This window comes from Leucoraja erinacea, chromosome 23 (genome assembly GCF_028641065.1).
Source record: "Leucoraja erinacea ecotype New England chromosome 23, Leri_hhj_1, whole genome shotgun sequence".
Classification (NCBI taxonomy): domain Eukaryota; kingdom Metazoa; phylum Chordata; class Chondrichthyes; order Rajiformes; family Rajidae; genus Leucoraja; species Leucoraja erinaceus.
Genome location: NC_073399.1, coordinates 18,158,297 through 18,183,952, shown reverse-complemented (window position 1 = coordinate 18,183,952; position 25,656 = coordinate 18,158,297). Strand labels below are relative to the sequence as shown.

The 25,656-nt window shown below is 42.7% G+C and overlaps 1 protein-coding gene across 1 annotated transcript in view; it reads right to left on the bottom strand.

Annotated features, from left to right (window-relative positions):
* LOC129708320 (ras-related protein Rab-37-like) overlaps positions 1–10,444 on the bottom strand; it is a 156,647-nt gene extending 146,203 nt beyond the window's left edge. Inside the window, exon 1 of the mRNA XM_055653990.1 lies at positions 9,889–10,444. Coding sequence (XP_055509965.1) covers positions 9,889–10,044 — 156 coding nt within the window. The 5' untranslated portion in view covers positions 10,045–10,444. The remainder of the gene's footprint in view (positions 1–9,888) is intronic.
* Positions 10,445–25,656: the final 15,212 nt, after the last annotated feature.

The window sequence follows — 25,656 nt, the reverse complement described above, 5'->3', positions numbered from 1 at the left end:
CCCTGACTGTTGCTAAATACTGAAAGGACAAAAAAAATCGATCGCAGTCTTAAACATTTCCTGTGTCTGCGGTTTGATTTAATTTCTAACTTCATTTTCTAGACAAGAAAGTAACATGATTGCCCCATTGATTAAGGAATCAAGGGTTTTTAAAAGAATAATATTCCTTGGTTACTATGGCAACAAGGCAGTATATTCTGAGAGGATTATTAATCTTCCCAGTATGGGCTCATTAATTCAGTTACAGATTAGTTTCATCACATAGACAAGCCACTGCAACATTTATTTAAATCCAGAGCCTTAAGTAATATCACTGAAGTGCTCTCCAAGGAGGGCCCTCCTCATTTCAACTCATCACTGTCTTTGCCCCTAGGAACCATTGTTCAAACTGGCGAATGAGAGAGGGGGAAAGAAGAGCTGATCCCAAAACATGCTCAGTAGTTGGCTGAAGCTTTGAGGGACAGACTTACAACAGACATTCTGCGATGATGAAACGATAAACTAAATATTCTTCATTTGCAGAATGCAAGTGCCAAACTCAATTGTCGATTCCACGTGACAATAATGTTACATTTAGCACTGGCAATCAGATAACTTTCTCTCTCCTCTATTGCTGCCTTGATTGAGATCTACCTCAGGGTCATTTTTTGCATTCAGTTCAGCAAGAGTATCCTGGTACATAAGCACAATCGCCCCTGGGCAAAAACAATCTTGGGATAGCTTCAGGAGGCAGTACTATTCTTTGAAGTATAGTAAATGTTGTAATGTAGAGAGACAGCAGCTAATGTGCATCTAGTTTTGTGATTTATGGAAAGAAAACCATGGATCAGGACGGAGAGCTTCTCAGAACATTTCCATCATTGTTTGCACACTTCAAATTGTTTGCAACTTAAGGTCCAAGTCTCCTAACCTCAGTCAGATATTCTCAACAGTTTGCAGACTATAGTGTTACAGGGCAACTGCAGATTAAAAAAAAAGTGCAAGGGTTGCATCGAGATAGATTGGAAGATTGGGAATAAAACTGTTTGTCAATCTCTCGATTTGTTGCACATATAGTGTTGGACCAATGTAACATTAGATATTGCAGAATAATTGGACCAACAGAAGCAATCAGAATTCAGAACGGGTTGTTCACTTTCATTCATTTGTTATAAAATCTAATGTCTGTGTTTCTAATACTTGCATAAGTTTGTTGTTATAATTACACCCATCTGCCCATGGTGGTGCTGTAGAAATACCACTGCTGGAATATAAATTTAAATTTGTTGGGTTGCAATGAAAACATAATCTCGGAATTGAATCAGAAAGGATTTGACAAGAATTAACATAAACGTAAGTTTTTTTTTAAAGTGGGACAGCGGTAAGGGACACTAATCTGAATACAGTATGTGCCAGCCGACCAATAAATGTATTAAAGAGCAACGGGCACAGCTTGCTGTAAATTTTCCTTTACTAAACTCAGTTGGATGAAATATTTCTGCCTGGTTGCTGTAGATGCAGTCTGTTCCATCCTTAATAAATTATCTCCTAATAATTTTGGTTATATACTATCCTTTTGTAAAAGATTGTAGATCTATCTAACAGTGCTGTCACTCTCACTAGTGTGTGATTTTAAAAAAAAAGTTTCCATAGTCATAGAGACCTACAGCATGGAAACAGCTGTTTGACCCACAGTCCACGCTGACCATCAACCACCAATTTGCTCAAATCTTAGATGAAACCCATTGTTTACCTTTCCCACATTGTCATAACATCCTCCCCTAATGCTACCACACTTCTGCACACTGGGGGAAATTTACAATGGCAAATTAAGCCACCAACCTACACATCTTTGCAATGTGAGTGGAAAGGAAAGCATCTGGGGGGAAACCCACACAGTCACAGGGAGAAGGTGAAAGGTTCACACAGATAGGACCTGAGGTCAAAATTGAACCAGGGTCCCTGGCGCTGTGAGGTTATGCCATTGTGCTGCCTCATATAACGGTTGAAGAATATACATTCCTCATCAATAGTTCTTCCCTTAAACCAGGAGTTTACAGACATAAGTGGAATTCAGGATCTATGGTTCATTTGTGCTCCTGAACTACTTTCCAATTCCCTGTTGGCTCTTTTTATACTGTTTTCCATAAGATCTTTATTTGACTTCTTGTCAATGGCCTTTACCCTTCAGCATCCATGTTATTTGCTGTTTAACTGTACGAGTGTGTAATTCCATGTGTGTGCTCTTTCCTCTCCTCCAGAATCTGCTCAAAAAACTTCCCGTCAATAACTGTTCAGTGATGGGATGCTGACTGACTCAGATTTTCATGATGTATCACCCGACCAGCTGAGTGCCACCGTTGTTAGTGGTTTGGTTGAGTTCTGCTCATTTTCAGTGCTTGTCTGTTTCATCCAGCTGTCCCAAGTTTCATGTGTTTGTATCTGAGTTCATTTGCCATTGATTTATGGCTATTCATCCCATTGTGTCTGCGACTTGACACTACCCAGCCTAATCCCATCGCAGTCATAGAGCCATAGTGTGTGGAGACGGGCCCTTTAGCCACCTGACTGCACCAATCATTATCACCAATTTCCATTCATCACATCTTATGTAGTCCATATCCCCAGCAACCCCAGATTCTACACCATCGGAGAGTGGGGGGAGAATTACAGTTTTACAGTTGCTATTTAATCTACCAACCCACACCTCTAATGACATTTTGGGAAGGAACTGAAATGCCCGGGAGAAACCCACATGGTCACAGGGAGAACATCTTAGCTCCATACAGACAGCACCAGAGGTCAGAAGTGCAACTGGGTCATTGGAGCTTTGAGGCAATGTCACTGTGCAACATTTTACAGCCCTTCTGCCTTACTAAACTAAGAGTTGGGTTGCTCCTATTTTTGTTGCTAAATGTGGACATTAAGCCAATTGTATTTGATTACCCTGCTCCAGTTTCTTTAGAGTAGCAGTTTATTTTGGGAAGAATTTGAGAAATGAGTCCAACATTCAATCAGTAAAGATGGCAACAACACTTCCTCCTTGCTGACAATCAGCAGAGGGGCAGCTCAGGACTACGTGCTCTATTCTCCCTATACCTGTGCCTGTGTAGCCAGACATCTCTCCAATGCTATCTTTAAATTCACTAATGATAGTGCCATTGTTGGACGAATAACAGGTAACGGCGGGTCAGAGTAAGAAGAGAGATCAATAACCTGGTTGAGTGGCGTTAGAACAACAATCCTGCTCTCAAGACCAAAGAACTGGACCTGCTGACTTCACAAATGGGAAGTCAAGGGACCATGCATCAATGGGATAATGATAGAAAGGGTCAAAATCTCCAAGTTCATGGACATATACATCTCAGCACATTAATGCAATCTCAAGAAAGTCTCTACTTCCTCTACTTCATGCCTCTACTTCCTCAGATGTTTCAGAAAATTCAGCATGTCCCAATTACAGTATAGAACTTCTACAAGCTTAAGATGGAAAGCAGACTGACTGGTTGCACCATGGTAGACACAAAATGCTGGAGTAACTCAGCGGGACAGGCAGCATCTCTGGAGAGAAGGCATGGGTGATGTTTCGGGTCAAGACCCTTCTTCAGACTTGCACTGGTTCAGAAATTCGAATGCTCAAGAATGGAGGGGGGCGGCAGAAAGTGGTGGACATTGCCCTCTCCATTGTACAATCACAAGTATTGACCTCCCCACCATTGCAGGGATCCACAGGAAGTGCTACCTCTAAAAGGCAGCTGATATTATCACGGACCCACACCACCTTGGCCATGGTCCCTTCTCACTGCTACCATGGGCAGACGATACACGACCCTCAGAACCATTATCTCCAGATGCATGACCATCAATCATCGGGTTGTTGAAACACCTGCACAATCCCTAACCACAACCCTGCTTCAGCACCGGGTCTGTACGAATTTGGCATTGCTGCAGTTGTTCCACATGCACTATCATGGTCTAGTTTATAGAATAACAGGTGCTTTATTGTATATTTGTGTTATTGTATTTAATGCACCTCTAAAGCTGCAGTCAGCAATAATTTCATTGTTCCATTTCATTTCTGGTGCATTTGACAAACACCTTGACTTGAATTAAATCATGGCAGACTGCACCTCTACCCTATTTATCCAGAGCTTGCAAATCTGGCTCATGTATAATGTAGCCAATAGTGGATTAAACCATCCATTATATCTGTAATTGACTGTCCTTCCTATTTTTCCTCAATAGACAAGTATCCTGACATGACCCATTTTACACCATCAACTCAGGCTCAAAGTACACTCTTCCACAGCTTAGTTAAAACCATTAGTCATGCAAAATTTGTCTTGAACGTACTTTACCATTGATTTATGAGATGCTGAGAATAATATTGGACCTGGTTATTCACATGAACAGGCATACACAAGAACGTGTGAATTAAGAGCAGGAGCAGTCCATTAACCCCTTCAAGTAACCGCTGCATCATTCAAAACAATGAAGGCTGATCTGAACGTAAGCTCAGCATTGTATTCCTGCCTGTTCACGTCAACTTTTCACTCCCTTGCTTTTCAATAATCTATCTACCTCTGCTATAATGATATACAAAGATTACTTCAACCATCCCTCGAGAAAGAAAGTTCCAAAGAGTCGCGAGTCCCCGAGGGGAAAAATAATGCCTCTCTATTTTTGTTTTCTAAGAATGACCCAAGTTCTTGTTATTCACATAAGGGAAATCAATAAAGTGAATGCACAGTCTCTTTCCCGGGGCAGGGGGCCTTAGGAACATGAAAGCTCATGTTTAAGGTCATGGTGGCACAGTGGTAGAGTTGCTGCCTTACAGCAAAATGCAGCGGCAGAGACCTGGGTTCGCTCCCGACTACAGGTGCTGTCTGTACGGAGTTTGTACGTTCTCCCCGTGATCTGCGTGGGTTTTCTCTGAGATCTTCAGTTTCCTTCCACACACCAAAGACGTACAGGTTTGTAGGTTAATTGGCTTGATAAAAATGTAAAATTGTCCAAGTTGGCGATATGCAGAGTACTGCCCTGCTGACTACAAAATTCAGAAGGTGAGAGGGGAAAGATTTAATAGAAACCTGAGGGGCAAGTTTCCACACAGAGGGTAGTGGGCATTTGGAAATGCCAGGGGAAGTAGTTGAGGCAGGTACAATAATAACATTTAAAAGGCATTTGGGCAGGCTCATGAAATAGATAAGGTTTAAAGATCCAATGGGCCTATCTTGGATTAGGCATTTTGGAAGGCATGGATGAGTTGGGCTGAATGGCCTGTTTCCATACTGGACCAGGAACCCTTCCACATCCATTCTTCAGTATCTTAATGTTTCAATCATTGGAGTTTCTGTCACTTGACAGGAACTGTAATATTTCGATGTTGGTCAATGACTCCAGAAAATCACACTGAAGAACAAGATTTCATCTTTCTCTACTCTCTAATTTTACAGCACGCAGCTGAGTTCCTTGTGTTATGTACAGCAAGAGGTTAGCCTGTCCCTGTAACTACGCAGTTAAAATAGACATGGAAGAATGCCTGACTTGAGTTTGTACATTCTCTTCCAATGCAGGACCAGACACGGCAAACTGCAGGGAAGAGTATAACTTCACTTTATGTTAAACTCATCCAACTGAGGCAAATGGCAAGAATGCTCGAGTTTAAATTTGTAGTCTAGGAATTAGCTTCAGAGCTGCTGTCTGCACCAAATCATTAGCCCAGTCTTTGTCTGTCGTGTGAGTGAAAGCAAAATGCTGACATATGGGCTGACTGTATTACCACACGCAAAACAAGGAAATATTAATTTTAATCTTGTTATGAAATATTGAAACCATACATATGTCTACATATTTCCAGTTATGCATTCACACCATATTTGTGTCTTTATCACTGGCTATATTATTTAACTAAATCAATGCCTCGCAAACTATCTAGTTATCATTGTACTAATGTCACTGAGTACATAACCACATTGTTTTACTGTATATGTAAAATTTAGCTCCATGTATATATCACAGTATATATCACACATTTGATTTGAACAGGTTAGTAATTCTGCCCTGATAGACACAAAATGCTGGAGTAACTCAGTGGGTTAGGCAGTGTCTCTGGAGAAAGGGACGAGGTGGTATTTCGGGTTGGAACCCTTCTTCAGGCTCAAGAAGAGTCAGAAGAAAGGGATCCGACCTGAAATGTCACCTATTCCTTTTCTCCAGAAATGCTGCCTGACCTGCTGAGTTACTCCAGCATTTTGTGACTATCTTCAGTATAGAGCAGCATCTGCAGTTCTTTCTTACTCATAGTAATGCTGTCCTTCCTTGCTCTGTTTTTGAAGGAGAGCTACATATCTCAAGCCTGAAGTGCCATTATAATATCTAATCCCATTCTACTCCCATGATGGCTATTCTCTCCTAGAGCATATACAGAAACCAGCCTATCTCAGACCTCACTCATTGTATAGTAAGTTGCTGCATTTTGCCAAACAGTCTGCAAGATGAGCTAAAATCCTGCTTTTCATAGGTCAGATCCCAGTCCCCACAATCCCCAGGATCCAAGCCTGCTGGATGCAAAGCAATGAAGTCTTCATGGTTCATCAAAGTCTAGAACCCATTATTCTAGCTCACTCTTCACAAATGTTACCCGGCTGAATCTCACGCTACTCAATTGCTCTTAAAGCCCAAGATATGAGATCCTCTAGTGAGAAGTATCTTAGAGAACTGTCAAATAACAGACCATGTATGAACATTGCTTGCTGCCAGGCATTAAACTATTCACTGGGCACTGATCCCTCAAGGAACTGGCCTTTTTTGTGGAATATAGCTACTCCCTGAATGCTTCAAGTATTTAATCACTCATGCTCACATTTCTCTTTGAAGCATTGGTTAGGGCCCAAGCAACCCTCTGCCCTTGAGATCCCTCAGTCACCTCTTGGTTTGTGCAACAAATATTGTCCCTTGTTTGCTTTTCACTTCATCCCAACCACAGCTCTCATCCCAACATCTTTCCCCACTCGCTTAAATTATTTATACCTCTTTGTAGCTTTTTTTATGTGCTCCTCACAACATATTTTCCTACTTTCTTTCTGTCGTGAATACATTTCACATCCATATGTGTGAAGCTTTTATCCAGGTCATTTGCGTAAATAGCAAAAGGTTGATGCTTCACTTTGATCATAAGGCATAGGAGGAGAAATAGATTATTTGGTCCATCAAGTCTGTTCCGTCATTCAGTCATAGCTGATCTAACTTTCCCTCTCAACCCCATTCTTCTGCCTACTCCCTGTAACCTTTGACACTCTTACTAATCAAGAACTTATCAATCTCCACTTTAAAAATGACCAAAGATTTGGCCTCCACAGCCACCTGTGGCAATGAATTCCACAGATTCACCATTTTCGGGCTAAAAAAAATCATCCACATCTCCATTATGAAGGAACATCCATTTATTTCTAAACTGTAACCTCTGGTCCCAGACTCTCCCACTACTGGAAGGACCCTCTCAACAGCCACTTTATCTAGGCCTTTCATTATTCAGCAAGCCCCCCCCCCCCCCCCCCCCTCCGCATCCTTCTAAATGCCAGCGATTACAGGCCCAGGGCCATCAAATGTTCCTCATGCGCTAATGCTATTATCCCTGGGATTATTCTTGTAAACCTCCTCTGGACCCTCTCCAATGCCAGTACATCCTCAGATATGGGTTCCAAAACTGCTCACAATATTCCAAATATGGTCTGACCAGCATCTTTTAAAACCTCAGCATTACATCCTTGCTTTTATATTCTAGTCTCTCGAGCCCTGAGACATATCACCTGTTACATCTCGCAAACTAGAAGAAGACTGTTCAATATACCTAGTCTCTATTTACTGTAAGGCAGAATCTTCTATCCAGCCCAATATGTTACCTTGTACACCATAATCTTTTATTTTCTGCAATGCCTTGTCAAATGCCTTTGGAAGCAAACCCAGCAGTTCACCTTTAAATTTCTTAACATGTTACTTCTTCAAAGAACTTTAGTAAGTTGGTCAAACATGATGTACCTTTCCCAAAAACTAACATTGGAAATTAATGTAATTAAACATTTATTAAATTCTGCTTTGGCTGATTCATTGGAATGACACTGGCAAAATATGTATTGTATATGGCAAGCTTTCTGTGCTGTCATGTGTATGAAGCATCTGTGATAACTTTGGCATTGTGATATAAATGGAGTAGTATGTATGTTTGCCCTATATTTTTCCATAAATCTCTTAACCAATTCTCAATTCTCTTTTTTGAGGATGTGTGGATCTTTTGTAAGGCTATCTTTGTCTTTGCCTCTCATAGACATAGCAATCCTTTACTTAAACTTCCTACCTAATGAGAAATGATTGAGACATATTTCTTTACATTCCTACTGTATACGTATTGCCTCAGATTCTGTCTGGACTTTTCTTAACATCTTGTCAAGTCCTCTTGCTGTCTTTGAAATTTACTGTACAGTATATTAATGCCTAGGACTCCCATTCCTTGCACCTTTTAAATCCATCATTTAGTTCACGTTACAAGACACAAAGTGGTAGAGTAACTCAGTGGGTCAGGCAGACCCATTGCCTGACCCACTGAGTTACTCCACCACTTTGTTTTTTTTTTTGTAAACCAGCACCTGGGGTTCCTTGACCCTCCACTTTGTTTACATCGCTTCCCACCTACCTCCCCGTACACATTTCCAAAATTCTGGTCTATATCTTTGTGTTACATTTTCTCCACTATGTGCTACCCAGGGACAGGTAAGTAGGATCTATCAAAACTGCAGTTTTGTAATACTGACCCCTTGGGAGATCACTTTGTATTTGCTCTAGAATAATTTGTTATCCACTGTTCTTTGCTTCTGCCTCCTAGTCATTCTGTTACTGTGCTGCCACCGCATCTTTATTTAATATTCCACACCACAGTATTTATTAGAACCATTGAAACATAGAAAATAGGTGCAGGAGTAGGCCATTCGGCCCTTTGAGCCAGCACTGCCATTCAATATGATCATGGCTGATCATCCTAAATCAGTACCCTGTTCCTGCTTTTTAACCATATCTCTTGATTCTGTTAATTATTCCACAATATTTATTAATTGAATCCCCTCTCAAAGACCATTACATTTCTGTCAGGCACTATTTCCATTATTTTGTCAAATAATTCCGTCAGATTTTCCAAAGAAAATTTGTTTTTCAGAATTCCTTACTTTGGTGTACGAGGTTCTTTGCTTTTCTAAGTGATCAATCATTTTGTCCCACATTACTAACTCGATGTTTTCCCAACTATGTGCGTTGAGTGCTTGACCTTCAATTGTTGGCTTTATCCCCTACCTCCCTTTTTGAAGAGGGATGTCACATGACAATGTTATAGTACACAGTAAAGCAAAACTCGCTTATATTTGAATAAGAATATAAGATATAGTTAACTCATCTTCCTCAACTATCTAGAAAATGTCCCAATCAATTTGGATTTCCCCGAAGCAACTCTCTTAAATAGTTTTTTGTATCCTGCCCATCCCCTCTGCTGTTCGCCTTCACTGGGTGAAGGCAGTGAGCAGAAAATGCCGTGTCCATTTAACCCCTTATGGTTTACATTTATTGATCTCAAATTAGACCCTAACTATCGTTTTCTAAAGATGTTTGGTTCCCTCTTATGACACCCGCTAATATGCTCTCGTGCATAGTGTTTTAGCCATATATTTATTTTATTAATTTTCTTCTGTACTTTCTGTTCTAAGGATGTTGAGTATGTGCGAGAGAATTGATGATTTGCCAAGTGTTGTTCTATTTCCGCTGCTAGAAGACTTCCCTTAAGCACCTTGGGATGTTTAATTGCGGAAGAGACACACTCTCTCTCTAATAGAACCAATTGCTGTGTTAAAATTGTAAAGAACTCGCCTTATGCATCAGCTCCTCGTTGTAATTATTAACGTTGCTGGAGGACGGCGTGTGGTTCTCTTCCGTGTCCGTGTCCATCACAGAAGATCCGTAAGCACTGTCTGGGCAATAGACATCCCCATCAGGGGCACTCTGGAACTCTAGCCTTGGTTCCATCGTCTGGTGATCTTCTGGGGCAAGCGGCAAGTTTTGAGTGAAGACCTTGGTGCCGGCTGGAAGGACAGTCCCCAGCCAGAACCACCTTCAGCACCGGGGACAGCTCCTCCGCCGCGGTTTCCGATGTTTCACCCACTGCTGGCCGTACGGTTTTAGCACAATGGAGAGCACCCGAGGTGCTGGCGGCCTGAAAACGTTCAGCACCGCGGTCAGCTCCACCTCCTTTCACTTTCAGCCCTGAAGTTGCGCCTGTCAGCAAAGCGACCATTAGACCGTGGAAGGGGCTGGTAGTCCGGAAGTGGCAAGAGAGACTAGTCGAGACTCAGGCGCCCGAACCCTGCCCAGTTCAGCACCGTGAAGCAACAGCCTTCAATCCTCGGGCTCCTGCCGCTCTAACTCCTCCTCATCACAGCCCACATGGGGGTGGGGGTGGGTGAATGAAAGGCGCACTGACGTACGACGCAATTCTTCTTGATATTACCCAACCCCAAAAAACTCGCCCAGGGAGCTATCTCGCCCCACCCCCATCACAATCAGCTGCGCACCCCAGAGCCAAACTTTACACATGCACAATATTGCTGGGTCAATGCGGATTTCCACACGCACTTTTGTTTGTTTGTAGTCATAGCGCGGAGTGGAATAGTGCAGAATGGGAAGCGCCCGGGGTTTTATGAATGGAGTCCTGGCGCAACGACTCAGTGCACAGAGCGGTACAGAATGACACCGGGCAATGATATCAGCAATCTGGGTTTTGGAGAGAGAGCCTTATTTTTTTTTTACTGCAGAATTAGTCATTTGCTTTCCCCAGCTCACTGTGCTACGAGCAGCCCAGAATATGTCCCGCCTTTAACCTAGATTTCTAAACAATTTCGTATTGAGATAAATATTGCAATTTGCCAACTTTTGGTCAGGTGCCGGTGAGATAGTTTTTATTTTTGGAGGGCAGTGGGTTGTGGCCACCCTCGTAGTTCTCACAGATATGGTTTTACAGATTTTTTTTTCTGGAGCCCCTGAATGTCAAATACGTAACTGAGGGCATAAACTGAAGGGATGTCAGGCAATTGGCACGGCGGCGAAAGGAACGCCTGACGGATTGTCCCGGCCGTCATTCACAAATGTTTTGGTTCCTCGGGAGCATTGCAAAGGTTTCAACACCAAGTTTCCAGCGGATGATGACTTGCATGTGTTTGGGAGTCAGTCAATCCCGGTTGTTTATGAATTTTACCACTTTTTTAAACACTTAAAAAGGCCATCAGTTTGAATCCACCCACTCACCAAACCTGACAACTACTTTTCTCCGGAAATGTAACTGATTGGTCACGTGTACTTCTTTATCTCTTCCTTCCAAGGACCTGCTGGTGAGACTCGGGAGAAAGAGGCCAAGCATTGTGCCCCACCTGGTAGAGACGACTCGTCAATCCAGGCTAGTTTCAGTCCCAAGTGCAAGATCTTCACTATTGCAACTACATTTTCAACCGCTGCAGTTATTGCTGATAGACACATATTATATATAGCTGGAGTTTCAAGCTTGCATGTGCATGGGTCAGTCAATACCGCTTGTTTCTGAACCCGCTGCTGCAGAATGAATATTACTTCTCCATGAACAATCTGGACTGATCGGCAAGGGTGTCAGGGGTTATGGGGAGAAGGCAGGAGAATGGGGTTGAGAGGGGAAGCTAGATCAGCCATAATTGAATGGTGGATTATTCGATGGGCCGAATGGCCTAAATCTGCTCCTATCACTTATGAACTAATCAAATTTTGTCAATTGTTAATTGCCTATGGAAAGGAACTTAGAAAATTTTAAAAAAAAATGATTACAATGCGTGCAGTCCTGGGCCTGAGTGAGAGCAGTAACCCAGCAGCATGAACGTTGATTCTCCAATTTTAGGTAACCTCTATTTACCCCCCTCCCATTTCTCCCCCGTACCCCCCCCCCCCACTCTTCCCTCTCATGTGCCCCACCTGTACTCCCACATATTTTTCTCCCACTGGTTTCACAATCCACAACTCTTCAAACCTGTCTTACACCTACTATTCTTATCTCTGCCCTTTGTTCCAACTGCCTGCCTATCAAAAACTCCTCTCACACCTGTCAACCTATTGCTTTCCACGCTTAGTCCTGCTTCTCCCCTTTTCCAGCTTTCTTCTCCTCCCCCCACCCCCTACAATTAGTCTGAAGAAGGGTCTTGACCCAAAACATCACATATCCATGTTCCCCAGAGATGTTGGGTTATTGCAGCACGTTGTGTCCTTTGTTTATTAACCAGAATTTGCAGTTCTTTGTTTCTATATTGTGTCATGCATGTTGGGCGGACTAATGCAAGGTACACATATCATTAGCAGGGAATAATGCAGAGGAAAGATTGAGAATTTAAAAAATGGTGTCAATGTGCACAGAACAGCAAAGGTTGTTTGGTCAATGTAGAGAAACTATCTAAAGTCAATGGGTTATTGTTTGCAGTAATAGAGGGGCTCAGCACAAATCAAATGACATTATTTTGACTCGGTTTGCTGGTCAGTCTTGGTCTGCTACCTGGCGGGCAAAGGTCTAAATGAGAGTTACAAAAATGATTCTCTTTTTAAAGGATGTCGGCGACTTAGGCAGGCTTATGGATTAGTCTATTTACTTTAGAGCAGTATAGACCTGGAAGAAAACTAACCCAGGTTTGTGAAATAGTTAAATGATTGGAGAGTGAGCTGGTTGAGTGATTATTCGAGATTCATACATTAAATAGTACAAGAGATCATGATTTAGACTATCTACTTATAGGCTGGACTCTAAGCAGAACTGGTGCTGGGAGAAGGATAATAAATCTCCACAAGAACATGTTGGATCAGTTCACAATAAAAAATACAATGTCAAGCTCAGTTTCTATGCAATGACAGCACATAGTTTAAAGATAGTATATCTTCCATGTAATCTAGTCTGGCTTTAATTGCCTCATGAGGATTGGTATGGACTTTTATTCTTCCCTATTCTCCCTGTTTTATTTTCTGTTTTCTTGATGCTCTGAGATGTGAGCATTGAAAAATGGAGCGGCTTGAAGGAATAAGATTAAGTGTCTTGTCGTGGAGTTTCAACCTTCATGAGATGTGGTGTAGGTCTAATTCCACCTGTCCATTCATATTATTATGTTGATATATTTATGTATATTTATTATGCATATGCACATATATATATATATATATATATATATATATATATATTGCCTGTATATGCATATATTTTTTACTGGCATGGTGGCACAGCAGTAGTGTTGCTGCCTTACAGCAGCAGAGACCCGGGTTCGATTCTGACCATGGGTGCTGTCTGTATGGAGTTTCCCCGTGACCTGCATGGGTTTGCTCCGGGTGCTCCAGTTTTCTTCCACACTACAAAGGCGTACAGGGATCGTTGGTCGCTGTGGATTCAGTGGGGTGAAGGTGCTGTTTCCATGCTGCATCTCTAAACCAAACTGAACTAAGCTTTATTTCCCATGAAATCAGGTTACCAGCTTCAATGCTTTCAAGAATACAAAATATCTGAATGTTTCCCCTTCCCCTTCCCCGTATCCCATGTGTAAAGTAATAGGGTAAAGCAATGTTATTGTTCAGCAAAAAATGAACTGTTTTTAGTTGTAGCAGTAGAGGAACAGCTAAAAAAAGTGTCGTTTTGGCCCACAGAGGCCACACCGACCATCGATCCCCTGTCCATACTAGTTCTATTCCATTTTCGCATCCACTCCCTACGTGCTAGGAGCAATTTACAGAGGCCAATTAACCTACGATCCCGCCCACCTTTGGGATGTGGGAAGAAACCGGAACACCCGGAGGAAACCTACGCAGTCACAGGAAGAATGTGCAAACTCCACACAGACAGCACTCAAGGTCAGGATTGAACCTGGGTCTCTGGCATTGGAGGCAGCAACACTATCAGTTGCACCATTGTGTCACCCAACAGAAATCTGTCAATCTGTGTTTGTAATGCTGGTTGGATGGTGAATGTTGGAAGATCTCTACCATTTTTTTCAGAATTGCCATGCAGTCCAATGTAACAGGGCTGTCAGCTTGACATTTCATCAAACAAGTGCAGCGACCTCTATATATTGAACAGTCAGCATGAATTAAATGAAAAATGCTGATTGTGGGATTTTATTCCACACTTGCTGATTCCAAAACAAAAACAAACTACTGGGCCAAATAAAACGTTGCGTTTATTTAAGCTGTTAAAAAAAAAGTGATTAATTTGTTTTCCTTGAGTAAAATTCCTTCACTAAAATAACAAAAAATGTTAACTGCCTCTGTTATTTTTATCATCTCAAATATTTTGTGCCGACAACAGCATGATACAAGAAGTGAGCTTTAATAATGTTGGAACCCAACGTCTTGAAGCAAGTTTTAATCTTTGGGATAAGATTAAGTCTCACAGTCACTCAATGTTGCTTTGCTACTCAGTTAGATTTCTACTCAGTTGGACTTGCTTATTATTTTCCATCATATCCATTAATATCGGTTCCAGGATTTTCCTTTCAATCAACATCAAGCTGACAGGCTGGTAGCTCACTGTCCTCTCCCTTCCTCATAAAAGGTGGCATTGATAATGTTTTGTTAACTAAAGGTTGTAAGTGATATAGGTGTAAGGAGTATTTAGACCAAAACGAGTTGGACCACGGTTCAGTCTAAATGAAATGCACAACACACGAGGACTAAATGCTCTATTCACTCCCAACCTTTGTACATTTCTGTATTCTGGGCCTGAGAGATTTGAACAGACTGAATAACATTGACTTGTATTTGTGCAAGAGATGGACCTATTCAGATGTTTAATATAATGAAAGTATTTGATGACCTAGGTACTTGGAAATTATTTAGTCTGATAAAGGAACCCAATATTTTAAAATTGGAGTTGAGTCTCTCAATAAAGAATCAGGAAACACTTTTCACGTAAATGGGGAGTGTGAATATGAAATTCTCGTCTCCCAAAAGGAGGATGGGGACAACTGGACCATGTAAAACTGTGATCGCTCCTGCAGGCACGGGTTGGCTCATTGGGGACCTGCTGTCTCCCATATTTTCAGTGTTGTATTTGAGTGCATATTTTGTTCAAGTGCATGTTCTTTACATAGAGATTGTTGGGTTCATGGAAAGTGTTGCCAGGGGACTTAGTAGAAGCAGATATGAGAGCAACATTTGACTGCCACATGAGCAGGTAAGGGATAGAGGGATGTAGACTATATACTGGCAGAAGGGATTAGTTTAAAGTGCAGTTGTGGCCAACATAGGCATGGCGGGTCGAAGAGCCTGTTTTAATGCTGCACTGTTCTATGTACTTTACTTCTTTAAGTTCTATGTACTTTATCTCTCCTCCCTTTCAATCTTTTGCTTCCTTCACATATCACCTCCCCTCCATGTCTCCCCATCTTACTCTCTCTCTCTCTCTCTCTCCTTGCCTCACTTCTCTTTCCAATGTTACTTCCCCTTCTCCCTTTCCCCTCACCTCTCCTCATGCCTCCTCTCTTACCTTCCCTCCTCCGTTGATTTCCAACTCCTCCCTCTGCAATCCACTTTCCTTATCCTTCCATTGCCTTCTCATCTCTTCTTTGTCCTTTCTCTCCTCTCTACCCTAACTGCCCATCCCTCTCCTCTTATTTCGACATTTACCATTGCATTGGGCACCCAGGGTTTGGTCCTCATGTCTGCTGCCATCCATACAGTTAACTAGGAGTCTTGTCTCCTCCTCCTACTCTAACCTCCTAGCACCAACACACTTTCCACAGAGGATCACTGAATACCCACTGGTAGGAACTCTAATCAACTTCTACCCATTGCAGACAAACTGCAGCCAAAACTACACTCCTAATACTAGTTCGCGTCACAGGGAGTGCAGTGAAACAAAGAGCTAATGACCTGTGGTTTAATTACACAGTGCCTTTAAGCTGTGAATTTTCATTTTTTAATGAAAAACCTTCCATCATTCCATCATGTGAAACAGTAAGAATTCATTCAATGTTGGACCTAAAGGGTGTTGTGAAAACTCAGCCTCCTGCAGTTAATAAGTCATTAAGCCTTTGGATACATGGATTAACTCCTGGATTTGCAGGGAGAACTGGATCATTCTAAGATTGCTTTGGGTGACTATCTACCTTATTGGTGACCCTCGGACTGTCTTTGATTGGATTTTACTGGCTTTGCCTTGCACTAAACGTTATTCCCTTATCATGTATCTCTACACTGTAAATGGATTGATTGTAATCATGTATTATCTTTCTGCTGACTGGATAGCATGCAACAAAAAGCTTTTCACTGCACCCTCGGTACACGAGACAATAAACGAAACGGAACTGAATTATCGCATAGGGATCCAGGATGCATGTTGATCTTCATAATTAGTTCTGTTAGGTGAGAGGCACTTAATCTGCTGGCACACACATCACTTTACCTTTTAAGTCTTCTTACATTTTACCAAATTGTCAACAACCAAAGCTCTGCCCATAACAGTCGGGTAGATAGTCAAAATATTTTTCTCAGTATAGAAATGCCAAATAATGATGAGTCAGAGTACTGGCGAGAGATTGATATGGTGCCAAACAACAATGTATTCCTCAACATCAGCAGGACCAAGGATAGTTGGCTTCAAGAAGAAAAAGGCAGGTATCCCATGAACCTGCCTTCATCAAGAGGACAGCGGTGGAGAGAATCACCAGCTTCAAGTTCCTGGGCGTGCACATCTCTGGAGATCTGTCCTGGACCAGGACGCATTGGTATAATCACAAAGAAAGCTCATTAATGCCTCTACTTCCTGAGAAGATTGGTGAGTTTTGGTAGGTAGACAAAAATGCTGGGGAAACTCAGCGGGCGAGGCAGCATCAGTGGAGCAAAGGAAATAGGCAACGTATCGGGTCGAGACCCTTCTTCAGACTCTTGGGTTTTGCTAAGTCGCCAAATAATTTATCAAGCATCTACAGGTGTTCTTTAGAGAGAACACTCTCTGGTTGCATCACAGCTTCGATTGGTAACTTGAACACCCAGGAACAAAGAAGGCTACAGAGAGTGGTAGACATTGCTCAGTCCATGATTACTATTGACCCCCCACATCCCCCCCACTATCCCCCCCCCCCCCCCCCCCCCCCCCCCCCCCCCCCCCCCCCCCCCCCCCCCCCCCCCCCCCCCCCCACCCCCCCCCCCCCATCCTCCCCCCCCCCCCCCCCCCCCCCCCACACACACACACACACACAATTGAAAGGATCTATATGAAGCCAAATGTTTTATCAAAGATTCATATCACCCTGGTCTAGCTCGAATTTTTCTACTACAGGACACATGACCTCAGGTTCAAGAACACCTTGGTCCAAGCAACTATCAGGCTCCTGAACGCTACATAATACTAATCGCTACCTCAACAACTAAATTCTTCTATGGGCTGTGTCTTTGTCTGCACACCCGATGTTGGTTTAGCACCATTATGGTTATCAAACCTTTACTGCTATTTATTTATTGTATTATTGATTATTACATAATTATTCATGTCCTGTTGCGGTTTAAGTCGCAGCAAGAAAGAATCCCACTGTTCTGTTGCCAGTACATATGACAAATAAATATCATGGACTTTTGACTCCTGAACAGAAGGCATTTGTTTAAAGTGAGAGGAGGAAGATTTACAGGTCAAGTTGTTTTTTCACTGAGAGAGGTGGGTGAGTGTGGAGATACAAGGTCGAAAGTCAAAACCTGGAATGCACTGCAAGAGGAGACAAGCAATGGCAACACAGAAGAAGCATTTAGACAGGCTCAAGAACAGGCAGAGAATGAATGGATATAGATGATGTGCTTCTTCTTCTTGCGAATGGCGTGCACAGCCTAAAGTTGCAGGACAACTTGTTCTATTTGATCTTACTTGATTGTGCATGCCAGGTTGATTGCATTCGTCGAAACAGGGCGGACCACGTGAGGGTTGCAATCTTCCACCACAATGATGTGCTGGCAGATAGGCTAAATTTAAAGTGGCATTGTGATTGGCACAAGCATTGTGGGATGAAAGGCCTCTTCCTGAGCTGTTCTGTTCTATGTAGGATGTGAAGATAAAGAAAATGTCCTGTGTGCCAGAATATGAAATGCCTCTCATCTAACATGTAGTTACTCATGGGAACATCACTGTTATTAACTACAGGCTGTGTCCTCCAGTTACAGGGTTCATTTAGTCTCAGGAGTGGAGGAAATATTCGTCACTCAAGCTTACATCCATGGACAATATCCAGAGATTCCTTGTGCAAAGACTGTTTTGGGCAGATAAGAACCACCTGTGAATGTCAACCCAACAGGATAAAAGTAATGTTTATTTAGAGCTAATGTGGAAAGCAGAACTCGGATAAAACGTGGGTGACAAGAGAGTAAACCTCCCATTGTTGTCAGTAAACACTCCAAGAAAAGAAAGAAGGCAGAATCATGCTCCATCTCATGTGTTCAAGATACAGCAAGGGACAGATACAGATACAGAGAACTCCTGAATATGCAACAGCAATCATTTATTTTAACCCTAAAACGTCAGAACAAATCCATGCTGTAGCAGCCTGACCCTCTGTTTTGTACCTTAGTGTCATGAAAACATTTTATTTAGTGGGAATTGAGAACCAGTGATGCAATGAATATCTAGAGTTCTCTGTGATCCAACTTGGCTGGTAATAAGTTGCTATGTTCCAGGTTCAAGCTGTTTTTTAGAGGAGTAATGATTCTGTCTCTTTGCTTAAACCCATCAGGTTTCTTTGGCAGCTATGCAGTTCCCCGTGACGATACTTGAATAACAGAGAATAACTAAGGGCTTGACAATATTTTATCCTTTCACTGATATCTCCAAAACAGATGGCTTGGTGTTTCTTCTCACTGGCATTTTGTGTGATTTTGCTGTGTGCTAATTGACTGCAAAGCAGCGACAATCCTCCAAATACAATAGATGGGTCTTGAATCACTTGGAGAGACACGAGGTACAAATGGTACACTGCCACAACAGTAGAGTTGCTGCCTTATATTTCCAGAGACCCGGGTTCGATCCTGACTACGGGTGCTATCTGTACGGAGTTTGTAGGTTCTCCTCTCTGCACCATTAAACGTGTGTAATGTGCTGGACAGGGCCGCTGTCTGAATTACTATTGGTAATGCCAACACTTCTGTAGGGTAGAATGTGAAGATCTAACCTCCCCGGCCTACTGCATTTTCAAATCTAATGACGAAGTCCAAACACCCAGTGCAGAAGCGTCACTGTCACAGTTGGGTGAAGAGCTCTTCCTCCTGTAAAACCTGTCAATGCTGTGTTGCTGATATTCAGAGATATTCATTAATTCCTAAAATTGAAGATCTATAACATTTAAGTTGCAAGGCTCAAGGCAGGAGCGTGATATAATACTCGTCACCAGCCTGAATGAGTGCAGTTCCAACAACCCACAAGATTTGCAGCACTACCCAGGAAATGTAGCTCACTTGATTTGCACGCTATCCACACACAAAACCTCAATTCCCCTTTCCACTGGTGCATGGTTGCTGCAGTATGAACCATCTGTAAAATGCACTGCAGTTACTCAGCTGTACGATGCCAATCACTGGAGTTTAGAAGGATGAGGGGATATCTTATAGAAACATATAAAATTATTAAAGGACTGGACAAGCTAGATGCAGGAAAAATGATCCCAATGTTGGGCGAGTCCAGAACTAGGGGCCACAGTCTTAGAATAAAGGGGAGGTCATTTAAGACTGAGGTGAGAAAAAACGTTTTCACCCAGAGAGTTGTGAATTTATGGAATTCCCTGCTGCAGAGGGCAGTGGAGGCCAAGTCACTGGATGGATTTAAGAGTGAGTTAGATGGAGCTAGTGGAGTCAAGGGATATGGGGAGAAGGCAGGCACGGGTTATTGATAGGGGACGATCAGCCATGATCACAATGAATGACGGTGCTGGCTCGAAGGGCCGAATGGCCTCCTCCTGCACCTATTTTCTATGGTTTTATGTTTTCTAATCACAGCTCCTAAACCTGCAGCCTCCACCACCCAGAAGCATATGGGAACACCACCACCCATAGGTTCCTTTCCAAACTGCACACCATCTTGAAATACATCGCCGTTCCTTCATCATTCCGAAACTGCCTCTCCAAGAACATTGTGGGCACCATCACCAGGGCTAAGCAATGGTCTAAGTAGGCTGGTCATCTTCACAAGGGTGGTTTGTCATGGGTAATAAATGTAAGCACAGCCAGTGCCACTCACATTCATAAAATGAATGAATTTAAAACAAATTCTGGTGGAAATCTCTTCATTCACTGAATATGACAGGGCATTATAATAAGATAACTGGATCTGACATTTCACTGATAACAGCATAGGAAAAATGCGGTGAAATTGATTATTACTCTGGACTGTTTGTTAGAAGGAAATGAGAGATGTCTCTGTTAGAAACAAAATAATTATCAACAAAAAAATTACAAGTAGAAATCTTTTGGGAGTTTAACTCAGAAAAGAGCTCTCAAAGCAATATACCTGTAGCAAAGAAAATGTCACAGGAAATGCTGATGAAGCAGAGGTTATTTTTCTTTTAGAATTTTTCGATTACATAATAAAACACTCCTCTGTAAAACTGCCAAAACTCCATCAAAGTGTAAAATATAATTTGTCCAGAGTTCTCAGTGCTGCTCTGAAGCAGAAACAGCTATGATTGTGAACCTTCAACAACCTACCCTTCCTGTTCTAATAAACTCTGAAACAAGGGGAGGAAATTCCTCTGCAAAAGATGTTCTGGAATCTCGATGCTCTTTGTGCAGTTCTGTTGGTGTGTACTGGTGCTTCTACAGCACGGTGGAGTCCATTCACCCCGTTTTACATATGCTGGCTCCTTGAAGAAAAAGTCTGATTAGTTTAGTTTAGAGATACAGTGCGGAAACACCGGGTCCGCGCCGACCAGCGCTCCCCACACACCAACACTATCCTACACCCACTAGGGACAATTTTTACATTTACACCAAGCCAATTAACCTACAAACCTGTACATCTTTGGCTGGAAACTGAACATCTCAGAGAAAACCCACGCAGGTCACGGGCAAAACATACAAACTCCGTACAGACAGCACCCGTAGTCGGGATCGAACCCGGGTCTCTGGTGCTGCATTCGCTGTAAGGCGGCAACCCTACCGCTGCGCCACCGTGACCGTGATTAGTCCAATGGTTCTTCCCTCATTACCTTTGTACACCCAATTCTCCACTTTAAACATGACCAATCGGTTTCTTTTTGGGGAGCACGTATGTCCCTTGCCCAATTTGTTGAGTCTGTCATCAGATTAACAATTCGTCTGTCAATGGACTATTTCAAGGCTTTATCATTTAATGATCACCATTCTGGAAAGGAAATACTGCTATCTTCCTCATTGACACCTTGCAATATATAGGAAATGCAGATGTTGATTGATACCGAAGATAGACACAAAATGCTGGAGAAACAGGCAGCTTGCAACACGTCAGAAATGGATCTTTAAATGCTTCTAAAGCATCCATTTCTGATGGGTTGGGCTGTTGGATTGTACAAAGGTACGTCCCTGGGAGGATGAATAATTAGCATGTGTTTGTCAACTTGCCAGATAAGATGGAACATTTCATAGCTCCAGTTTTTTTCTACAGATGCCAGGATCTGAGTACTGATCTCATTAAATCCATTTCAAATTTTTGGAATCCTATGTTTTGCTGCTCCTTTGAGGGTAGATGATCTTATTCCTTCAGGTGCCTATGTTGAATGCGGATGATATTTCAGGCAACTTTCAGTATCCTCATCTCACGGAACAGACCACAATCTGCAAGCACTCCTCTCTACAAATTCCTCCCATCAAATATTTGTTTCTAGTCTTGGGGAATGAAACCTGAAATCCAACATTTAACATGTGAAAGCTTGTATGGGATATTAACTGCGTCTTACACTCCTCCCCACTCTGATAGGATTGGATCATACTCGCAGTTAGCTGTCTAAACCAGGGGTGGGGAACGCCTTAAGCGGCGCATGCGGCCTTCTAAGCCATTGAGTGCGGCCTTTTGAATGAATTCAAATTTTGTAGAACATATCTTTTTATTATTATTAATATGTTTTTGTTCATCTTTCATTATTTTTATTTTAATCTTGAAATGAACGTATTTAAAATACCAAAGAGTAAAAGAAGATTCAACAAAATAATCCTCCCCGACTGACGGCCACAATTAAAACATTAGTAAATCATCAGGGCTATTTTAACAAAATAATGTATTTGAAGTATATCTAATTGAAGTTTCTTGGATGCGGCCTTATTAGATCACAGCTAACTTAATGCAGCCTTCCAACATGAAAAGGTCTAAACCATGGAATGGGTCTTTACTATTTCATGATGCCTGCTCATACCTTCATAAGTTCATAGGTTTATAAGTCATAGGAGCAGAAGTATTCAGCCCTCGAGTCTACTCTGCCATTCAATCATGGCTGATCTATCTTACCCTCCAAACCCCATTATCCTGCCTTCTCCCCATAACCCTTGGACAGCATGCCCATCACTCTGTACTTTATCATTTTAGGATGTGTACATGTGATAGGGAAGACATGGAAATAAATTGTTCCGTTTTTTTAACCGAGTTGGCAGGACATGAAAGGTGGATGGTCTCCAATTGCATTAAATAATTATTTGATTATAGTATTTGATTGTAGATGGAGTGTAGATGGAATGTAGCCAGTTATAGCTTTGCCACTACTGAGGGGTATCTGTGCTATTGCCTCAAGACTCCAGCTTGAATTCCCTCTGGACATCCTTAATGGCCCGGTGAAGATTGTAGATAGATTTCTTGTACTGCTTGGGATCGTTTGACTTGAATGCTGCAGATGTATCATCTTCATTGCACCCACTCGCTGATGAAGTCTGTGACAACAGTGGCACATCCGCCTAGTTTAGCTGTAGAATCCTTGAATATGCACCAGACTGCTGACACAAAGCAGTCATCTGTTTTCTCGGACCAGCACTGCACGACTTCCTGTATCGATTCCCCCACTTCAGTTTCTGCTTGTAAGCTGGGAGAAGAAGCACAGCCAGGTGATCAGATTTACCAAAGGGCAGGCAGGCATGAACTGAGGCATGAAGTAAATTTTCTAGTTTAGCGTTCTCTCAACCAACAGGGACGTATTTTATTGATTCTGTTTGTTCTTGGATCCTTGATTTACAGCTCTGGCCCTTGACACCAGCTATTTTCTTCAAAATGATTTAGCGATATTCAAACATAACAGAGGGCAATGGAGTGAAAGCCGTTCCTTGACAGACTGTCTACGAGCTGCATTCCCACAAGCAAATCCTTCCTTTGCTCCCCACCCTGTGTATCTGTTTACATTTAATTAACACATTCCTTCCTCGAGCTTCTCCCATGGAGCATTGTCTCCTGGCAACCGCTGTTCACCAGCCCATGACGAGGGGTGCGATTGACTTGGTCTTTGGAAGCCTGAGCAACTACGCTGGGGGGTTTAGTAATCAGAGGGGCTTTCAGTGTTTGTAGGTGGGAAGCCCTGGGTTAGGTCCCTCTTGTTGTCCTGGCAATGGCATTTGTGCAGCTGCTTAACCCGTGTGTGAGAATGGCTTGGTAAATAAATAGACCATGCTTGAGATGGAATTTACTTTCTCATGTTGTCTCCGAAATGGTTGGTTTAAAGCCAAGTACTCAATTCAGGCCGATGGGCAGAAATTTCTCGCTGATGTCAAAAGGCTGGGGATCCAAATTGCATTCCACAAATTTAACGTCTAAATAAAATCTTCCTCAGTCTGGAGAAGGGTCCCAATCTTAAACATCATCTGTCGATTCCCACAAATGCTACCCGGTCCAGCGAGTACCTCCAACATTTAAATAACATTTACAAAAAATTCCACTGCAGTACTGTGATGCCAAGCCTCTCTGAGATGCTAAATCCAGCTCCATGTAAGAGATTGTATAAAACTTTGGTTGATCGACATTTGGGGTATTCTGCGCAATTCTGTGCGAACCACACTTGCGGCTGATCGGGCCAAAACAGCGGCCGTTTGAGGCTGACGGTGCTCTGATGGGCGTCGGAAGCGACGGCAGGAACGTAATTGTCTTGTATGCTGGCGTCCAAATTTCGATTGGGCGCGTCGGGGTCACCAATTTGGCGGGTTGAGACGAGGGTTGATTTCCAAAACGAGCTTTAGTAGCGAAATGACTAAAACAACGGTACAATACAACACAGCCAATACAACGGTCTAACCGCAACGGTGGTCGAGAACAACTGGATGGGCATCGCCCAGAAAGCGCGCAAACACACAACCCCTCCCCACAGTCACATGACCGAAGGGTTCGATTACCCGCGGGCACCAGCAGGTGCCGCTACAACAGTACCAAAACCGCTTCACCTGGAATGAAAATGTGGAAACTCAGAAGAATGGGATTTTAGCCCAACTTGAAGGGGGAGGGACAAACTGTGGAGCCTTTCTTGAGCCCTGAATGCCTGAGCTAATGTCCACTTTTCGAACAATACACCTACCCCCGAAAATACATCAGAAATTGCTGGAGGTACAGAGGAGATCAGGCAAAGACTGAAAAGAAGAAGACAGAGCTCACGTTTTATCTCAGAACCAAGTGTTTGGAAGTCTATTGCAACAACCGGTTAGTTCTGAAATATAAAATACTCATTGATAACAACATATTGAAGAATTTGAGAAAGTCTGGATAGATGGAGTTAGACTACATATCATCTTGATCTCACTGAATGGTAGACAGGCTTGAGGGACTAAACTGCTTTTCATGTGTCAGCTAATTCATCACATCCTCCTGCCCTTTGCAGTAAATGTTAATGCTGCAGTAAAGAGTAGTTACTCAAACGAACAACATCAGTGTGCAGGAGCTGCACAACATCAACAGTGATACAACCAGCAATGCTGTTCCAAACAGTCTTCTTATCTAGCCCACACACAAGATTAGAAGTTGTTCAGCCAGAGCTGAACACGCTTCTCGGCATCTGCGTACAATGGTGTCTATCTTGTCGCTTCTTGTGCTTCTTGTGCGTGTTGGTGGAAAGATTGGTGGAAACAGGGCCACGACGTGAAGGCTCTTTCCTTGACCCCATTCCAACCAGTAACAGGTATTCAGCTAATTGCAAAATTCTTCTTAAAAAATATATCATAAGTAAGTTTTTTTTACAGTGCCTCAGAAAGTTAGCATGACACCTTTATAGATTACGAGGGTATTGTTTTTGGCCTGGACAAGATAAACAATCTCTTATGTCGACGGAGGCGCAATTTTATTTCCGTATCGTATAACCGTCCCCACTGTGGCCTAACATGGTAGAGTGGCGTGGCCTTTCCTGGAGACCGATGGGCGCTCCAAGCTGTAGGAATCTGCGGGACTTTAATATCGTGGCACTTGCGATCCCTTTGCCAGGGATCGAAGCTCCAACCACGGGGCTTGTGGTCTTTAACATCATGAAGTCCACGGTCACTGGTAAGAAGAGGCCGACTTGGGATCTCCATGCCGCAGAGAGAGTTTCAACCACCCTGACGCAGGAGTTTCGATCACCCCGACGGTGGGCTTCGATCGTTGGCTGCAGGGGCTTTGATCGCCCTGACTGCGGATGGTTTGACTGCCCCGACCGC